This window comes from Eleutherodactylus coqui, chromosome 3 (assembly GCF_035609145.1).
Source record: "Eleutherodactylus coqui strain aEleCoq1 chromosome 3, aEleCoq1.hap1, whole genome shotgun sequence".
In the NCBI taxonomy this organism is placed as follows: Eukaryota; Metazoa; Chordata; class Amphibia; order Anura; family Eleutherodactylidae; genus Eleutherodactylus; species Eleutherodactylus coqui.
The window spans coordinates 297,311,732-297,329,755 of record NC_089839.1 but is presented as its reverse complement, the minus strand read 5'-3'; the positions used below and the strand labels follow the sequence as shown (position 1 = coordinate 297,329,755).

Below are 18,024 nucleotides of genomic sequence, written 5' to 3'. Positions count from 1 at the left end.
CAGTTAGTCTCAGTACATGTAGCAGTAGTAAAAAGAAAGAGAAAAAAAACAGCACTCAGAGAAGGTGCGAAGATTATATATTAAATCTTTAGCTGCCAATATTGAAGGAACTTACTTGGCTTGGAGGGGCAGGAAACAAACTTGTACTTCCCTCCTCCAGGAAGGCCAAAAGTACTCAAAGGGCCTCTTAGGAAACCGTGATAAATTAGACAGGATGTATTCCATACTCCATAAAAGCACCTCCAGAGCAACGCGTTGGGGCGATCCAAGAAATACCCCTTTATTGAGCACAACACATGTAACAAGGAATAAGAGCAGATATTCATATACATACAAGTCAAGTCATGGAGAGACATCCTGTCGGTAGGGATACACGCTGCGCCAACCAGAATGGCAGAACGTGGGCCGGGCAAGTGGGACATGCCCTTTCTAATTGGCATGCTGCTTCTGCTTGACATAGCATGTTTCCTACTGTCGGATGCCTTTAAAATATATATTTACAGTGCCCCACAAATATTTTTCAGAATAATAGAAGCACACATACCCTTCCTATATCGTCTGTGCAGCAGAATTCCCATGCTTTGTGGCAGCTGCAATGGATGGGAATTAAAGTAGTTCTCCGGGGCTTTAAAGGGGTTAACCAGCCTTTAAAAATTGACGGCCTATTCTCAGGGTCAGCCATCAATATCTGATCATTAGTGGTCCAGCGCTTGGGTTACCTGTTCAGCTGATTTAGGGAGCCTCTTCAGAGTTTACATCTGAGTACGAACCTGTTAGTTCTCAGGACGCTGTATTTTTGTTTTATAGTGTTTCTTCTGAATACTACAGGCTTGTCCCATTGAAATAAATGGGACAAGCCTGAAATACTCGGAACAGACACTATAAACAATATGGCGTTCTGAGTACGAACAAGATCGTACTAAGATGTAAACTTTGAAGAGACTGCTGCCAGGTCAGAGGAGCAACACAGCCCTTCAATGAGCTGATTGGTGGAGATCCTGAGCAGTGGACCCCCACCAATCCGATATAGACGTTTGATAAGCCCTTCAATAATATATTATTTGATCTCACATTGATGGTCTATTCTATCAGGGCCTGACTCCAGATGAGACTGAATTGCAATAAGCTGCATTACCAGGCATAGCTATGGCCCCTTCAATCAGTTGATCAGCCTGGATGCTGGGAGTCAGACTGACACCTGTCTGATATTGATAGCCTATGAAAAGGATAGGCCATAAATATTAAAGTCCCAAAAAATCTCTTTAAAAGTCAACAAATGTCAAATATACTAATATAACCAGGAAGGGATAGTGTACAGGCACAACACAGAGAATGACAAGGGAGCTGCATATATTGCCCATATCGGTAGTTCATAATGTTGCTATCCTCCATTATTTACACCTTCAGCAGTACAACAAATCTGTTATCTGCCATTACTACTTCTATCCAATAATGATAAAGAGATGACTCTGCTACCTTTGTCCCAGTCTACACAGAAAAGCTGTAAAAATAAGCAAACAAAAAAAAGAATTGGCAGCCTATTATGTGAACTCTCTCCCTCTCTCTCTCCCTCTCTCTCTCCCTCTCTCTCTCCCTCTCTCTCTCCCTCTCTCTCTCCCTCTCTCTCTCCCTCTCTCTCTCCCTCTCTCTCTCCCTCTCTCTCTCCCTCTCTCTCTCCCTCTCTCTCTCCCTCTCTCTCTCCCTCTCTCTCTCCCTCTCTCTCTCCCTCTCTCTCTCCCTCTCTCTCTCCCTCTCTCTCTCCCTCTCTCTCTGATCATACCTCCCCTTTATGACAAGATAGTGTTCTGTATTTTAGTTTTGAAGCAGCCCTAACAAGTAATATTTCAGGTGAGAAGAATAGAGACCATCTTGAAATATGACCTCTGTAACGATTCCTCCAACACAAAAGTAACAGGGAACCCCCTTTTGCAATAATTGTGTCTTATGCACACAGTCTGTGAAGGGGCAGGTAAGGCTTTCATATTTCTGCTCTTAGACGGAGGCAGCTTGTACGAAAATCCCAAATTACTAAAAATTCTCAAAGCCATAGATTGATGTTGACTGGTGTAATTATGGAAGTCATGGAAACATGGCTTCAGCATTGTGTAAACATGATGTCCAGGATTCTAGGCATTCCTCATCTAATTATGCGTTCCCGGGAATCTCTAAGTGAGCAGACGCTGACACAGGCAATGTGCATGGAATAACATGACCTAAGAGAACACAGTCATCCAATATTCATCTTCTGTTTCCCAGTTCGAACAGTTTAAAGTAATGGAAAGTGAATATGGCTGCTTTAAGGGTTCGAAAATCCATCTTTTTAGATTATTAGCTGTTTAATGGTTTCTCCAAGAGTGTACCATATGGGAAATATTGTAGAATAGAATAGGGCAAGGACAAGTGTACTAAAAAAGTTACTTGTCCTTTTGTATTGGTCACTAATGTTCCCCATAGTATTTACAGTATGGGACGGTTAGACTTAGTCCTCCAATCCTACCAGTCTTACAATGCTATGGTCCTGTATTGACATGCACATCAGTATTGCAAAAGGCAACCTTCACGCTGTGTTTGTGAAAATGATGTTCTTCGATGATGATTGCTGTGTGCAGGGATTTCCCATCAGATTGGTTAAATATGACAGGGGAGAGATGTATGGGATAAACCAATCCTGCCTACCATTGTGAACATATATGGATGTCTGCCTTGGAATGCTTGTGATGCAATCATTGGCCATACCATGTATAGGGTGTCCGCTTTGGGCCTCAGTTTTCAAGAGGTGAAAAGGGTGTTTCCATCTCAGCCAAGCACAGCCAAGATGGAAACGCGACTTATTACTACGGTAGGTGGCTCGGATGACCGAATAACCAAGCTTGGCTGAGCTACGCTTTTTCCTTAAATCCCTTTAACCTTCTATGGGAGTTACAGAAACAGCTTCTTGTGCAGGAAATTTGGCTATTTCTATCCTTCTGACCACCCCTATCTACTACATTCAGGGAGGTATGGGCTCTAACTCATGTTGGGGTCAGGTCCCAAAGATGGAACCTACACCTATCAGACGTTTATGGTATAGCAGGTATAGGCCATAGCAGGCTAAGATGGAAATACTGCTTCAATGTTTATTCTTCCCGTTTTTATTTATTAAAGCCTAAATTAAAGAAAAAATATAAGTTTGTAGGAATTATTTATTGAACTTTTTTTTTTCTTTTGTCTTTTCCCAGGGAGAACGTGGTAATCCGGGCCCGGAAGGTCCATCTGGAGAAAAAGGGTCACAGGTAAAAGAATGTGTAGATAATCATATCATGTAATGTCTATAGGGGAAAACCATTATGGTTGCCTTTGTTATACCGACAAGACCAGTCATCCAGAGTCCTGAGATTCAAATCTACCTGGTTTACAGATGGCCTGCTTACTTATGAATGTATTAATGGTCAACAGTGTCCGGCAAAGCTGAGTGCAATCTCTGAGCACTTAAAGGGGTTGACCCACAAAATAAAGTTATTCCCTATTCACAGGATAGCCGATAACTATCTGATTGGTACGGACTGCTGGCACTCCCACTGATCACAAGAACGAACGAATGGAAAGGTGGGCACTGCCTTTCCATTCATTTCTATGGGAGTGTCGGAGATAGTAGAGTTCAAGCACTTGGTTTTCTCCAGTAGTCCTATTGACATGAATGGAGTGGCGGTGCACATCTGTGACCGACGCTGCATTCATTTAGGGACCTTTAGGATCCTTGTTATCATTGGGGATCCCTCCCCACCCATGATCAGATAATTGTCCTGTAGAGGGCGGATAACGTCATTTCGTGGGACGACCCCATTAGACTGCGGGCTACCCAAGTGAAATTTGTTTGCACACAGTAAAATTGCAAAATCATTGTGATCGTTGCCAAAAATCTGACCTGATTTTGTGTTGGGTTTTTTTTTTAGAACCATCACAGGATCTCCTGTAGGGAATCACAGAGGTTACAGTAATCCTGCAATTGTAGCCCACCTCATTTGTCATGTAGCTCCTTGGTGATCATGTTGCATCCCATCCTGTTTTCACAGCAGTGGTTAACCACCACTAGTAACGCAGCAGCATTCCTGACTCTACACATGAGCGGCCATGTACAACATTATATAATACACGTATAATGGATATTACAGTGCTTGGTGACAGGTCAGCAGAACGCTTACTGCACTGTCGGTAGCTGAATGAACAGATTTCCTCTGGCAGGGAACACTCGCTGACTGACTAGTACCAGAAAGTTACGTAAAGATTTTGTGGTTTCGATGGATCTTGCAGATTTTCCGGCTTTCTGCTGAGCTATTCAAGACTGAAATCATTTTCCATCATTACCAGTTGTGCTTTGAACAGTTGCATTGACCACCAGGGTAACATTACAAGACTTCTTTCATGGAAATGTAATTTAACATCTTTGTGTAAATTGCCGCAGGACATATAGAGACGGAAAAATGTGCAAAACAGCAGAATTTGTAAAGCTGGAAGCGACTTCCCGGGGTTTTCTTCAGTCCCTATAGGCATTACCTGCCACAACTATGTGCACTTTGCACTTGAAAACATAACTTTTCCACATTCGTAACCACTAACACTAAATACTACAGTCTGTACCCGAACAGAGGGGATGTCTTCATCTGTAGACAGTCTGTCTACTCCATCACAGAACGACACCGAAACATTGTGTGCGCATGTAGAAATACAATCTACCTGCACCAAAACACTGGAGGGGCACTTATTTGCCTTGTTCTGCATCACACACAACAGAATTGACAAAAAAGATGAACCAAAGAAGCAGAACAAATAACTCTCAATTGTTGTGCCAAGTACGTTATGGGCTGTACCCCTGATGATGCCAGAGGGATCTAATGACTTGCCGAATCTTCAGTATATACCACGGTTTTCTGAAAATAAGACCTACTTCTTAAATAAACCCTACCCTGATTGGGCGAAGTGGGAGTCTTGAAATATAAGCCCTAGCTACACTACATTCAATAAAGCAATACATTACCAAGCAGGCACTGGTCGACGGAGTTCCGATAGGCTTGCTTGCAGTTCCCAGCCACTAACAGAAGACCGTTTGCTGGTAACCAGGTTTGTAAACCCCGCCTCCAGCAAGCGATGGCTCTGATTGGTTCTCGAACAACGCAGCTCTGATTGGTTCTCAATGCAGCGCTCGATGAACCAATATGTGATGGCTGTGATTGGTTCTTCAAGCGCTGCATTGATTGGCTGAGCCTCGGTGCTTCCTGGTAATGGTGAAGTGGCTGAGAACTGGAAGCAGGACTGCTGGAACTCTGGAGACCAGCAAGAGGGACCCAGACAGTGCCTGCCAGGTAATTATAATAAGGCATCCCCTGAAAATAGAAGCCTCTTTTGGGGCAAAAATTAATATAAACGAGGGTCTTATTTTTGGGGAAATATAGTAGCAGTGTATTGCTGCATGGTAGCGCGCACCATTTGCAGGAAGTGTTACAGTCATGACCGCAATATTTGTACATAATTGGCAAAGCAGTTTCTTTTAGACTGGTTTTATCTAATATATTACACTCATTCACACTAGATTGAGACTCAGATCTTTTTTAATTCATTGCTACTACAATATCCTTTACTACATATCAATAAAGGTTACTTCTTAAGGGGACACAACTGTGGCTTTCAGCTTATGGCAAAGGCTGTGGTGGGATTGGTTACAATGTAACCCCAATGGGCCCTTGCGCCCCCGAAATTTCCATTCGCAATATGTTATGGGCTGGCATCATTCATTGGTGCCTAATACCGCCATAGACGACAATCCATTTGGGATTTAAGAGAAAGAAGGGCATCTCCCTGCGCCCATATTCCATCTCCCTGCGCCCATATTCCATCTCCCTGCGCCCACATTCCATCTCCCTGCGCCCACATTCCATCTCCCTGCGCCCACATTCCATCTCCCTGCGCCCACATTCCATCTCCCTGCGCCCACATTCCATCTCCCTTATTTGCATGCTCCTGTTGAGACATGTAATAAGCTGTTTAAGACTATGTTCACATGCTGTGACAAATCCACAGCAGATTTTGGGGCAGAGATAACCCAGATTTGTTGCAGATTTCACCCTTCATATTGCAAAGGGTGGAATTCACACTGAAAACGTGCAGCATAAATTAACAGGCTGTGGATTTGAAATCCACACCACAGGTCAATTTACAATGCATTCAGAAAATCTTCAGACCCTTCGACTTTTTTACATTTTGTTATGTTGCAGCTTTGTGGGAATTAAAAAGAAGAAAAGAAAAAAAAACTAACATTTTGCATTGACATAAGTATTCACACCCTGTACTCAGTACTTAGTTGAAGATCCTTTGGCAGTGATTCCAGCCTCCAGTCCTCTTGGGTCTGATGCCACAAGGTTGGCACACCTGGATTTGGGGATTTTCTGCCATTCTTCTCTGCAGATCCTCTCCAGCTCTGTCAGGTTGGATGCGGGCCGTCTTGGGGACAAACATTATCAGGTCTCTCCAGAGGTGTTTGACTGGATTCAAGTCGGGGCTCTGGCTGTGCCACTCAAGGACATTCACAGAGTTATCCCTAACCCCTTCCTGTGTTGTCCTGGCTGTGTGCTTAGGGTCATAGTCTTGTTGTAGGTGAACTTTATGCCCCGTCTGAGGGCCCTTGCTCTTTGGATCAGGTTTGATTAAGCATATCTCTGTACTTTGCACCATTCAGCTTTCCATTAACTCTGACGGGTCTCCCTGTCCACCAGCATCATGCTGCCACCACCAGGCTACGCTGTAGGGATGGTATTGGGTAGGTGATGAACGATACCTGGTTTCCTCCAGACATGGCGCTTAGAATTGAGGTAAAAAAAATTCTATATTGGTTTCATCAGACCAGAGAATCTTGTGCCTCACAGTCTGAGAGTCCTTTAAGTGCTTTTTGGCAAATTCCAGGAGGGCTTTCATGTGTCTTTTACAGAGTAGAGGCTTCTTTCTGGCCACTCTACAATAAAGCTCAGATTGTTGGAGCACTGTTGTGATGATTGACTTTCCAGAAGTTTCTCTCATCTGCACGCAGGATCTTTGCAGGAGCTCAGTCAGCGTGCCCATTGGGTTCTTTGCCGCCTCTCTTACAAAGACCCTTCTCCCCCAAAGACCCTTCTCCCCCAATTTCTTTAGTGGCTCAGCAGCTCTAGGAAAACTCCTGCTTCTTCCAAACCTCTTCCATGAAAACATTATGGAGGCCGCTGGGCTCTTGGGAACTTTCAGTGCAGCAGAAATTGTCTTGTAGCCTTCTCCATATCTGTGCCTCCACACAATCCTATTTTTGAGCTCTACAGGCAGTTTCTTCCTCATGGCTTACTTCTTGCTCTGATATGCATTGTGAGCTCTTAGACCTTATATAGACAGGGGGACTTTTAAATGATGTCCAATCGACTGAATTGACCACAGGTGACTCCAATCAAGGTGTAGAGACCTCTCAAAGATCAAGAGAAATGGGATGCCCCAAGGGCTAAATTTCAAGTGTCATACCAAAGGGTGTGAATACTTATGTCCATGCAAAATGTTAGGTTTTCATACCAAAAAATTACAAACATTTCTAACATTCTTTTGTCACTTTGTCATCATGGGCTGTGAGTGCAGAATGAGGAGGAAAAACTTTAATTTGTTTTTTAATTTGTACAAGTCCACAACATAACAAAATGTAAAAAAAGTGAAAGGGTCTGATGACTTTCCAATTGCAGTGTGTGTATTGATTGTTCTGCAATGTGTGACTGATATTTTCTTAAACTACCATCTTCAATTCTTGCACTGTAAATTCTACGGATTTCCATTGGAAAATCTGCAGCATTTCCAACCCATGTGAACATACCCTAATAGAGAGAGCATGGATTGTTGGCTCCTCCCACACACTGATGGACAGCTCTCCTTGTATAGAGACTGCTGTAAGAAAAGCTGTCAATCACTCTGTGTTAACAAAAATATGAAATTACTAAATGTTGAAAAATGACTATTGATAGAAGTCACTTGAAGTTGGGAAATACGTATACATTTTAGTATCTGCATGATCATGGTTGTGGAAAACAATGGTGTAATATATAGTATACTATGTATATAAATTGCTAAATATTTTCCCTTTTGCTTGGAATTAGATATGTTCTCATATCATTTTAGGGCTATCCAGGACCCCCCGGCATACCTGGATCAATTGGCCCCCCAGGATTACCAGTAAGTCCAGAGATGGAATAAGAATTTGACACTTTTCTGCTACTAGTTACAGAAAATAGCTGGATTTCTACTGAATTAAGGTGAAGACAAACCTATACAGGGCTCGTTCACACTTCCTCTAGGTTCTATGCTTTGGTTCCATTCTAGGAGCCAGATAGTGGTAAGACCGGAAGTGCCTGATCCGACACATGCTGGACCTGAATGCTGTTGAATGGACCCTATTGACTGTAATGGGTCTGTCCATATTCCGATATGCTCTCCAGCGGTTCTCAGAATGAATTAGTGCTTCATGCAGCGTTATTTCATCCTGGATTTTAATGAATCCTTCACGTAGGCTTCAAATGGAACTTCCAATACAGATGTGAATGAGCCTTTACATGAACATGTATTGATAGAGGTTCACTGTAATAATTTTTTTTTATAGTTGGTTCTTTTATGTCCTGACCAATTTTTCCATTCCTACAACAGGGTCTAGCTGGCCAAAGGGGACCACCAGGAATACAAGGTCAAAAAGGGCAAAGAGTAAGTACAAGTTAATCTATACAATGTAGGCCGATGTTCTCCAACCAGCGGCTCCGGTGTCACCAGGGATGTATTAGAAAGTGGGTCAAGAGCTAGGAGGAGTCTCATCTAGGCAATATGCCATCTGTCTAGATATAAATTCATACTGTTGTCCATGATGTCTCTATACACAACCAAGTTGTAAGAATGGAAGAGATAGAGAAGAGGTGTGTAAGATACAGATGTAGGAGTCCTTCCTTAATTTGTCTCTAAAGCGGACTTACCCTGATATGTAAGGCTTCAGATGTTCAGATGTAAAGGAGGAAAGTATGTTTGCGAGGTGTCTAAAAGTATGACAGAACAAATGTATTTTCCATCAGTGTGCTGTCCATGTATTTCACACCAGCGCATGGACCCATTATAACCTATAAGGCTATTCACATTGGTGAATTTTGACACAGATTGATGGTCCATATGAAAAAAATACTATTGCACATCCTGTTCTGGTCTATTTTCATGGATGGGAATGGCACATGCAATGTGTACTGTCTGGAATCTGGAACTGTACAATAGGCGCAGTCTCTGGAATGCACAGCATCTCCAGCTCAGGGAAGCTGGAGACCTCAATCATCAGCTAATGGGCATGGCTGCAAGGATAGAGTGGGGAAAAGACCTGGACGAGTTCTGCAGTTGAACCGCCCATCAGATGGTATAAAACTAAGGACCCATTCACATCTCCTCCTGGGCTCTAGCAGATTTCAATTATTTGGCTCCATCCTAGGAGCTGAACAATGAAAATGCCAAGAGAGCTAGATCCGGCACCTGCCAGAGCCAAACAACACCAATAGGCCCAATCGACTATAATATAGTCCATCTGGCTTCCTGCATTTGCTGCAGAAAATGGCATAGCATGCTGTGGTCTTTTGTCCAGGATTTGCTCCAGAGTCTCCAATTGGAAGCGTGAAGACTAGGATTTTTTGGCATTGGATTCACCATAGAAGGAAAAGATATAGTGAGACGTACTGAATGCTTATTTTAGTTTGGTATGGTAAGTGGAGGTGACAGATGTTTCCAGCTGTAAACTGTTAATGGTCTATCCTCTAGATAGGTCTGCTCTACCGGACCTTCAACAATAAGCTATTCTCTGGGCTGGTGTGTGCATCATCTCTGCAGAAAGTAGATTGCCCTGTTCCCACTGCAGTGGCCAGTCTTTGCTATTGCAGGCATTGAAGTGCATAGGAACTTTGCCTGCAGTACCAAGCCTGGCCACTGCAGTGGGAATGGGGCTGTCTGCTTCCTGTAGAAATCAGCTCAGGGCTTGCGTGCAGCAGCCCAGTGAACGATGGATCAGAGGGCATCCCAGATGACAGACACTTGCCAATTTCTATTATTAATGGCCTATCCTTAGGATAGACCATCAATAGTTTACAACTAGACAACCCCTTTAATGGATTGCAAGCAATGGAGAACCGTTAATGTCAGTAGACACCAGCTGGTCTTTGGGGGATCCAAACAGCCAAGCCTCACATGGCCAGCTCATTGGTCGTGGCTGTTAATTCCGGATCAGATTTGGAATTTTTCTGTAGTTGGACTTCACATTGGTCGCGTTTAATGTTTCGATTAGCGAGTTAAATCCGCGCTGACAAGTTTCTCTATACAGTCTAGCTATCACGGTAATGGAGAATGATTAGGAGACAGCTGTAAACTATTTCTACACAGCTAGCGGTGGCCTCTTTTGTCAGACGTAATTGAAATGCTGATGTATTTGTTTATGAATATTTTCTTAGAAGACTTAAAGAGAAAAAGACTAATTAGACACAGAGTGCAAGCTAATTAAATGACCTTCTGTAAAGCTGCACAAATCAAATGCTTATGACTGAGCTATAAAATTGGAAGTGGCCTTGTCTATCTGTGTAAGTCATGCAGAGATCGCATCCAATCCAGATGTGGTGCAGGAAGACACGTCGGCGACAGAGGTACTGCATACTTGTAATCATGGGGAATTAAGGAGGAAGTGCCAAGAAACATTCCCTATAGTGGGGACAAGTAGCAACATGTTATGGGAAGGCTCAGAGCTTGGGGACATGTCAATCCATCACACGTATGTATTCATGAGGAGTGAAGAACATGAACAACTCTATAGACTGAGAATGGAATCACCAAAGTATCATCATTCATTCAATGGCTCACATATTCCTGTGTTAATCCATTATCTCTCCCAAGATCTATGACTTTGCAATCCTCTTACTTGCCTTTGAACATCTTATTGGCCTTCTATATCAGGGGTATTCAAGTGTCGGTCAAAGTCCGGTAGTTGTCTGGACCCTGGCTGTCACAGCAACAATACATAAACTCCAAGCAGGTTCTGTATCTGAGCTGGAGAAGGGGTCAAACCAGCACAGTTTTCTCTTAGCTACTTGGTAGCATGGTTCTGCAGCATAGTGTGTCCCCACTGATACTTAACTGCAGCTGATCACGTCCACCACAAGCTCAAATATAGGGATTTCTGCTGCCTGTATTCGTGCCTGCACTGAAAACCTTCAGGTACTGTTTAGCACCTGCAAAGAAGTAGATACAGCCTGGGACAGCTGAGGAAGCGGTCAATTTTTAGTAAATGCTATGACTGCCTCCTTGTTACTCTACTGTATGGACATGGCCACGGCTGGCTCCAGGATTACTTTGGTCATTTGGAGATAGAATCACAGTTGGTCCCTTTAATAATTTATAGGCCCTACTGTGCCTGCTTATAAATTACAAAGCCTTGTTTTTCCCCATTACTAATTGATAGGCCCCATTGTGCCCCCTTAGTAATTTGTAGTACCTGTTGTGCCCACTTAGTAATTTATAGGCTCTGATGTACCTGCTGAGTCATTTATAGGCCCCACTGTGCCTTGGCAATAAAATAATAAACATACCTCCATCATGCTCCCACGGCATCCTCCATTCTCTCCCTAGGCCTCTTTTAGCAGGATTGTGCAGAATGATGCAAGCAGTGTGATGACATCATCATGCTGCTTGTGTGACAAAAAAAGGCGTCAGAACAGGAAGTGCTCAAATTACTGCAGTGCCACTGTTATAGGGAATTGTCTTAATGTTTTAAAGACCCAAATACAATTGATGTCAAAGAATGTTGACCAGATTGAACCTACCCCTGAGGAGGCCCTCTCTGACTCAGTGGGCCCCGGCATCTGCCCAGGTTTGCAGGGTGCTGACGCTGGCCCAGGACACTGAGACCGCCAGTGTCCAATGTTTACATAGTGCATATACGGCTAGTTGGGGACTTTTTATTTGTACAGTGAGAGTATGATATAAAGAGGGTTAGACTTTTGAGAGAACATCTTTACTGTTGGTATTCAGCTTGGACCTTTCACCTGCCAAAAGACCCAGGTAAATGGAGTTTTACTCAAAGTAGTTGAGTACCTCTGTTCTATATGTATTTGCAAGGTCAATAAAGGAGTAGAGTAGATCTGCTCTAAAATGGGATCTGTTTCCTTTCTACATTCCATCTTTTACTGCTTCTAATTCGTCCAGTGAATTTTTGAGCCCTTACCTCATATCTAGTCCCCGGGAGGTCAAACAAGTTTACGTCAACCCTGATGAACTAAGATACTCCGGGCATGTCAACAAAGATAATAGAAGCATAACCTCCAGCCACTCTAGAACCATCTCAGTCATTAATGCAGATGCTGAAGTTTTGCTTTTAAGGTACCTTTTGATTTTAGGGTCATTAGAAAAAACTATAAAAAAAAATCAATTTTAAATGCAATTAAGGCCAAAGTCCTATTACCTCCCCCAAGAAGATAACATTTTAGTTGCTCTTTACAGAGTTCTGTCATAGAAGTTCTTGTCCATCTGTTCTTCTGCCTCCTTGTCCATGGAGAGAAAAAGTCACTAGTCAGAAACCGATTTCTATATAACTGCAGAGCCACCATTTCTGTAGTTAGGGGGTTAAATTCAGATACGTTTTGTGGGTACAATGGCAAACTTTCATTGTGAAGATCCCAAGCAACAGTTCCCTATTCTTGCCTCTGCATTCTGGTCATATGTATCTGTAACACAGTGGTGATGATGCCCCCTGCTCAGTGATAATCCAATTGGTGTTGAAGGGTTATTCCCATCTCAGCAAGTCATTCCCTATTCACAGGGATAGGGGGTAATGTGCTTATTGTGGTGTTCGACCCCTTGAATCCCCACTGATCCTAAGATTTCAGCCCCAGATCATCCAGAAGTGTGGGCAAGGGAAGCGCACCTCTGCTCCATTCACTTTATTGGGAGCACTGGAAATATGTGAGTGCCGAAACTCCTTTATCCCATTGAAGTAAACGAAGCATAGACACTCGTGTAACACTTTGGGACGTGTCGGAACTGAAACTTTGAGATCAGTGGGGAACCATTATTGTTGGACCCACACCGACCAGCAAGTTATTCCCTAACTTGCTGGGATGGGAATCCCCTTTAACTGCAGTTGAATCATGGTTGTACATGGATTTGCTGATCAGGACAACCCATCCGCAGTTGGCGATTTCTATTGCAGAAAGACTGGGAAGACGTTGTAGCATTACGTTTGACTGATCTACAAGACTCAGCATGACCTGTAGGCATTCTTTCCAGGGCTTTCTTGCAATGGACACTAAAAGTGGAGACCCTAATGTCTAAATTGGACCTAGGTAAAAGGGATTATGCCAATCCCTTTTCCTCATGCAAGAATTGAGCATTAGTCAAGAATGTGCGCTGACACTCCATTCTTCAGTACGAGACTGCCAAAGAAAAACTCAGTACATCGCTCAGCTATCTCCAGCTGTATCATAGAGATGAATGATACAGCAGCGCTCCGTTCATATGATGGGGCATGGGAAACACGTTTTCCTGATCAGTGGAGGCCTCAGCAATCTGATCTACCCTATTTTGTGGATAGGGGATACATTTCTATCTTGGGAAACACCTTTAAGGTTTGACAAGAGTTAAAGGGACGGCCCGGGATTAGAAAGACAATGTTGCTTTCTTCCAAAAACAGCAGCACCCCTGTCCATGATGGGTTATGTCTGTTGTTGCAGCTGAGATCCATTGAAGTTAAAGGGGTTTTCACACAATATAAAATTACTTTACGACCACTCTGTCCTTTGCTGCTCACCAGGACATGTGACTGCTGCAGCCAATCACTGGCTATAGAAGGTCACTGCTGTGGTCAGTGATTGGCTATAGCAGTCATGTGTTCTGTTAGGAACAACCAGGGAGGACAGAGTGGTTGGGAAGTAATTTTAAGTCCTGGCAAAACCCCTTTAATGAGGCAGGATTGCAGTACCACATATAAACTGTGGACAGGTGTGCTGCTGTTTTTGGAAGAAAGAAGTTATATTTCTCTAACCCTGGCCATGCCCTTTACTATAGTCAATACCCATGAAATGCAAGAAGAGCATGGTTTCCCTGACCTGCATTACTTTACTGCACTTGCTTGAAGCTTGCCCTTTGGCAGACTGAAGCCAGAAAGTGCAATAATCTGGTACAAAATGAGTTTGTGGGATAAATATAGCTGTACATGAAGTTGGGAAAAGCTGCCTACACCCTACGCCTTTGACCACCTGACCCTATAATCTAGTTATATAATATTATATCTACGCATTCGTAACCAACCCACATCACCCAGATGAAGAGCATCATGACACCAAACATTATCACTTCCCATCTTTACAGAGAACATGTATTTACTCCGCATTATGGCACCTATAATGATGGCTTTGTGGTGCTGGAATCACAAGTTTGGTTCTCACAGTCCAAAAATATAACCAGAACCGATGAAACTGGCGCCCTCATATGTGTGACTATAGTAAATAATTGGAATGTAAGTAGAGATCGGACACAGACTGTCCAGGATGGGTATATTCTCTGCTGTGTAATTTATGGTCTATGCAGACCAGTGCTAATTACCTAGAAGAAAAGATCTGCTATGTAGATGTGTCCCACCAGATTCTACATTACCAGTTACACCGGGCTAAACTGCTCATTCTCACATTTCCTTCCGGTCTTGGATCAAGTCCATGTGGCTCTTACATAAGATGATTAAAGGATCTCTTCTAGAGTGAATATTGCGTTCAGTTCTTCTTGACACCTTTAATAACCACCAGTGATGAGCAGATTGCCGGGGTTGAACGTGTCGGATTTTGTGTCCTGCAGTTTGTCATGAGATTGTTTGCTGAATGTTCTGTTCTAGTTCATCAGCTTAAATCTCCATTTTTACTCTCCTCCTTCCTCATGTTTCAATGATTATGTCCCTTGGTGTCTGACTAAGAAAACATAAAGCCTCTACTAATGGTACTTACACAAAACGTCACGACTTCGTTTTTGAAGCCAAGGACCCAAAGGGGTTGTACCAAAATCATGTTTTATCGCCTATGCATAAGATAGGTCTGATTGAGTGGTGGTCACGCATCCATGCCGGTGCGCCATTCATCTTCAATAGGACTGGGCGTTTGTACTCAGCCACTATTTCTGTCAGTCACATTGAGATGAATGGAGCAGCACCGTGCGTGTCCATCACCGCTCCATTCAATCTCTACATCACTGCAGCTGGGTGCAGCAGGGCTGCACTGAAAAGGAGACGGGACATGGGACCTCCTTCTCAGGATCGGTGGGGGCCTGTGGTGAGATTCCCACCGATTTTAGACTTTTAGCACCTTTCCTATGGACAGACGAGAAGTTGATTTTGACAATACGTCTTTAAGGTCCTTTTACATGAACTGATTATTATCAGTCCTGAATGTTTCTCCAAATGCTCATTTGCCTCAATCGGGCTGTGTAAAGGGGTCAACAATCAGGCTGATCATTCAGTTTCAGCAAGCATAAAAATGCTCACTGATTGGCACTTCATTTTCCCTTGTAAATGGGGAAATATACGGCCGGCCTGTGAGGACGAATGATCACACTAGCAATCATGGATTCTCGGCCCATGTAAATGAGTGCTAGTCGACATACATTTTGATTGCACTCGTTACATTGGGCTGAGAACTCCTCTAATAGGACACGTAACGCTTTGTTGGAAATGGAACGCACTTTTACTTATCGATACAGTAATGGAGACATGTGAAGAATGGCAATACAACAGGCTGTAGGATCCCTGCCCTAGTGGTCAGGAGCAAAGAAACCTCTGTTCTTGAACATTTTAACCCAAATTAATAGCAATTATGGCGTGTAAGCGGACGACGGGGAGGGAGCTCCTCCTGTCATCCACTGGCACCCCAGAATGTGATCAGCGTTTGCCGATGGATTCCAGATCTGCTAGGCGTGCCAGTCTTAGACCCCGCCTCCAGCAGTGTCTAGATTGCTGGTTGATGAAACGTATAACACACTGCACTACAGTAATAGTGCAGTGTAGTGCAGTGTAGCAGCAATTGAACAATCGCATCTTCAAGTACCTTGGAGGGACAAAAAATGTGTTTAAAAAAAAAAGTTCAATAAAGTTAAATATTATATAAAAAAACACTTTTTCTCTGCAAAAAAAACCCTTTACAATAGAAAAAATTTAAAAAAATTAAACATATTGTATATTGCACATTTGTAATGACCAATACTATAAAAATGTTATGTCCATTATCCCACATGGTGAATGCGTAAAAACAAAATGTAAAAGACAAAGCAAAAATTTATATTTTTTATTCATCTGCCTCCCAAACAAATGCATTAAAAAGTGATCAAAAAGTTGTATGTAACCCAAAAAGGTACAAAATGAAACTACAGGTTGTGTTACAAAAAACATGTACGCACGCACGCACACACAGACACACACACACAGTTCATTTGGCGAAAAAATTTAAATGGTATGGGTCGTTGAAGGTTGCGATGCAAATACAAATGAAATTTTTGTATAAACAGGGCTTTTATTGTGCCTAAGTAATAAAAAAAATATAAAGTATATAAATTTGGTATTTCCATAATCGTAATGACCCAAAGAATAATGTTATCATATTAAAGTGCAATTAAAAAATGTGAAAAAAATGCCAGAATTTTTTTCCGTCTCTGCCCTGCAGGAAAAATGCTATTAAAAAAAAAAAAATCTAAAAGTTGACGTTGCCGCAAAATGGCACCAATGGAAACTACAACTCCTCTCGCAAAAATCAATACCTCAAATAGTTCCATTGGTGGAAAATTAAAAATGTTATGGATCTTGGAATACAGCAATGCAAATGCAATTAGTTTTTTGTGTGTTTTTATTGAAGAAAAATCAAAATATATAATACTATAAAAATTTGGTTGTCGAAATCGTACGGACTCGCAGGATAAAAGTAACATTTAAATCATACTGTAAGGTGAACCCTGTAAAAAAAAAAACAATGGCGGAATTTCTACTTCTTTTTCCATCCTTTCCAAAAACATTTATAAAAGTTAAGCAATACATTATATGTTCCCCAAAGTGGTACCATTAGAAGATACAACTGGCAACACAAAAAACACGGCCTTATGGCCACGTTGACAAAAAAATTAAAAATGTTAAGGCTTTTGGAATGTAAAGATGTTGAAACTGAAAAGATTGGTCATTAAAGTATAAAACAGGCTGGTCACTAAGGGGTTAAGGTAGCTGTACATGCTATACTAAGGTCGGCCAAACCTGCCAATTTTGGTAGGACCAGCCAACCATCTACTGTGTATTAGATGCACAGCCAACATTCGTTCGGCAGATGTTGCGGGAGACCAGGATCAGGCATGTTGAATTTCAGTATGCCCAGTGGTGTCTTCACAATGAGAACACCAGCACTCAGCCGAACTGAGAACTCGTGTGTAGCCAGAGGCCAGGAGGAATAGGCTTCGGCCAAATGAGCGTTTGGCTAATAGCGGTCTGAAGTGTATGGCCAGCTTTAGGACAGAGTTAAAGGGTTTGTCTCATAATGACAATTCCTATTGGAATGAAAGACAGTCTAGCAATAAGAAGAACATTGCAGGTGTACTTCTGAAACCCCCAATCACTAGGGGACACTACTGCAAGGGAAATGTACTATTAGATGTTGGTCATTCATATAATTAAGTAATACATGGATGTGCCGGGTCTCCTCTGTGTAGGGGGCTCTCCCCTCTGAATCATACAGGGGAATTCAAATTGAGGATCCCCATCTATGACATCCTTATGACCTAATGTCTGATATGTCTGATATGTCTTAGGAAGACAACCCCATTCAAATGGTGTGTCCTGATGTGTCTGGCAGCTATTGGGGGTGTAGCCATGTGTGGTTTCTGCTATCTCTCCCATGAATCCCTCTATTATGTTCATGAATACTAACCATAGCAGAGTCCTATAGTCATTTAGGTGTTCATCTGGGCAGTTTTTCA

The 18,024-nt window shown here is 42.6% G+C and overlaps 1 protein-coding gene across 1 annotated transcript in view; it reads left to right on the top strand.

Annotated features, from left to right (window-relative positions):
* The window catches only part of COL24A1 (collagen type XXIV alpha 1 chain), a 276,971-nt gene that overhangs the window by 181,863 nt on the left and 77,084 nt on the right, over positions 1-18,024 (top strand). The window contains exons 26-28 of the mRNA XM_066597768.1: positions 3,219-3,272; positions 8,155-8,208; positions 8,677-8,730. Of these exons, the coding sequence (XP_066453865.1) occupies positions 3,219-3,272; positions 8,155-8,208; positions 8,677-8,730 (162 nt within the window). The remainder of the gene's footprint in view (positions 1-3,218; positions 3,273-8,154; positions 8,209-8,676; positions 8,731-18,024) is intronic.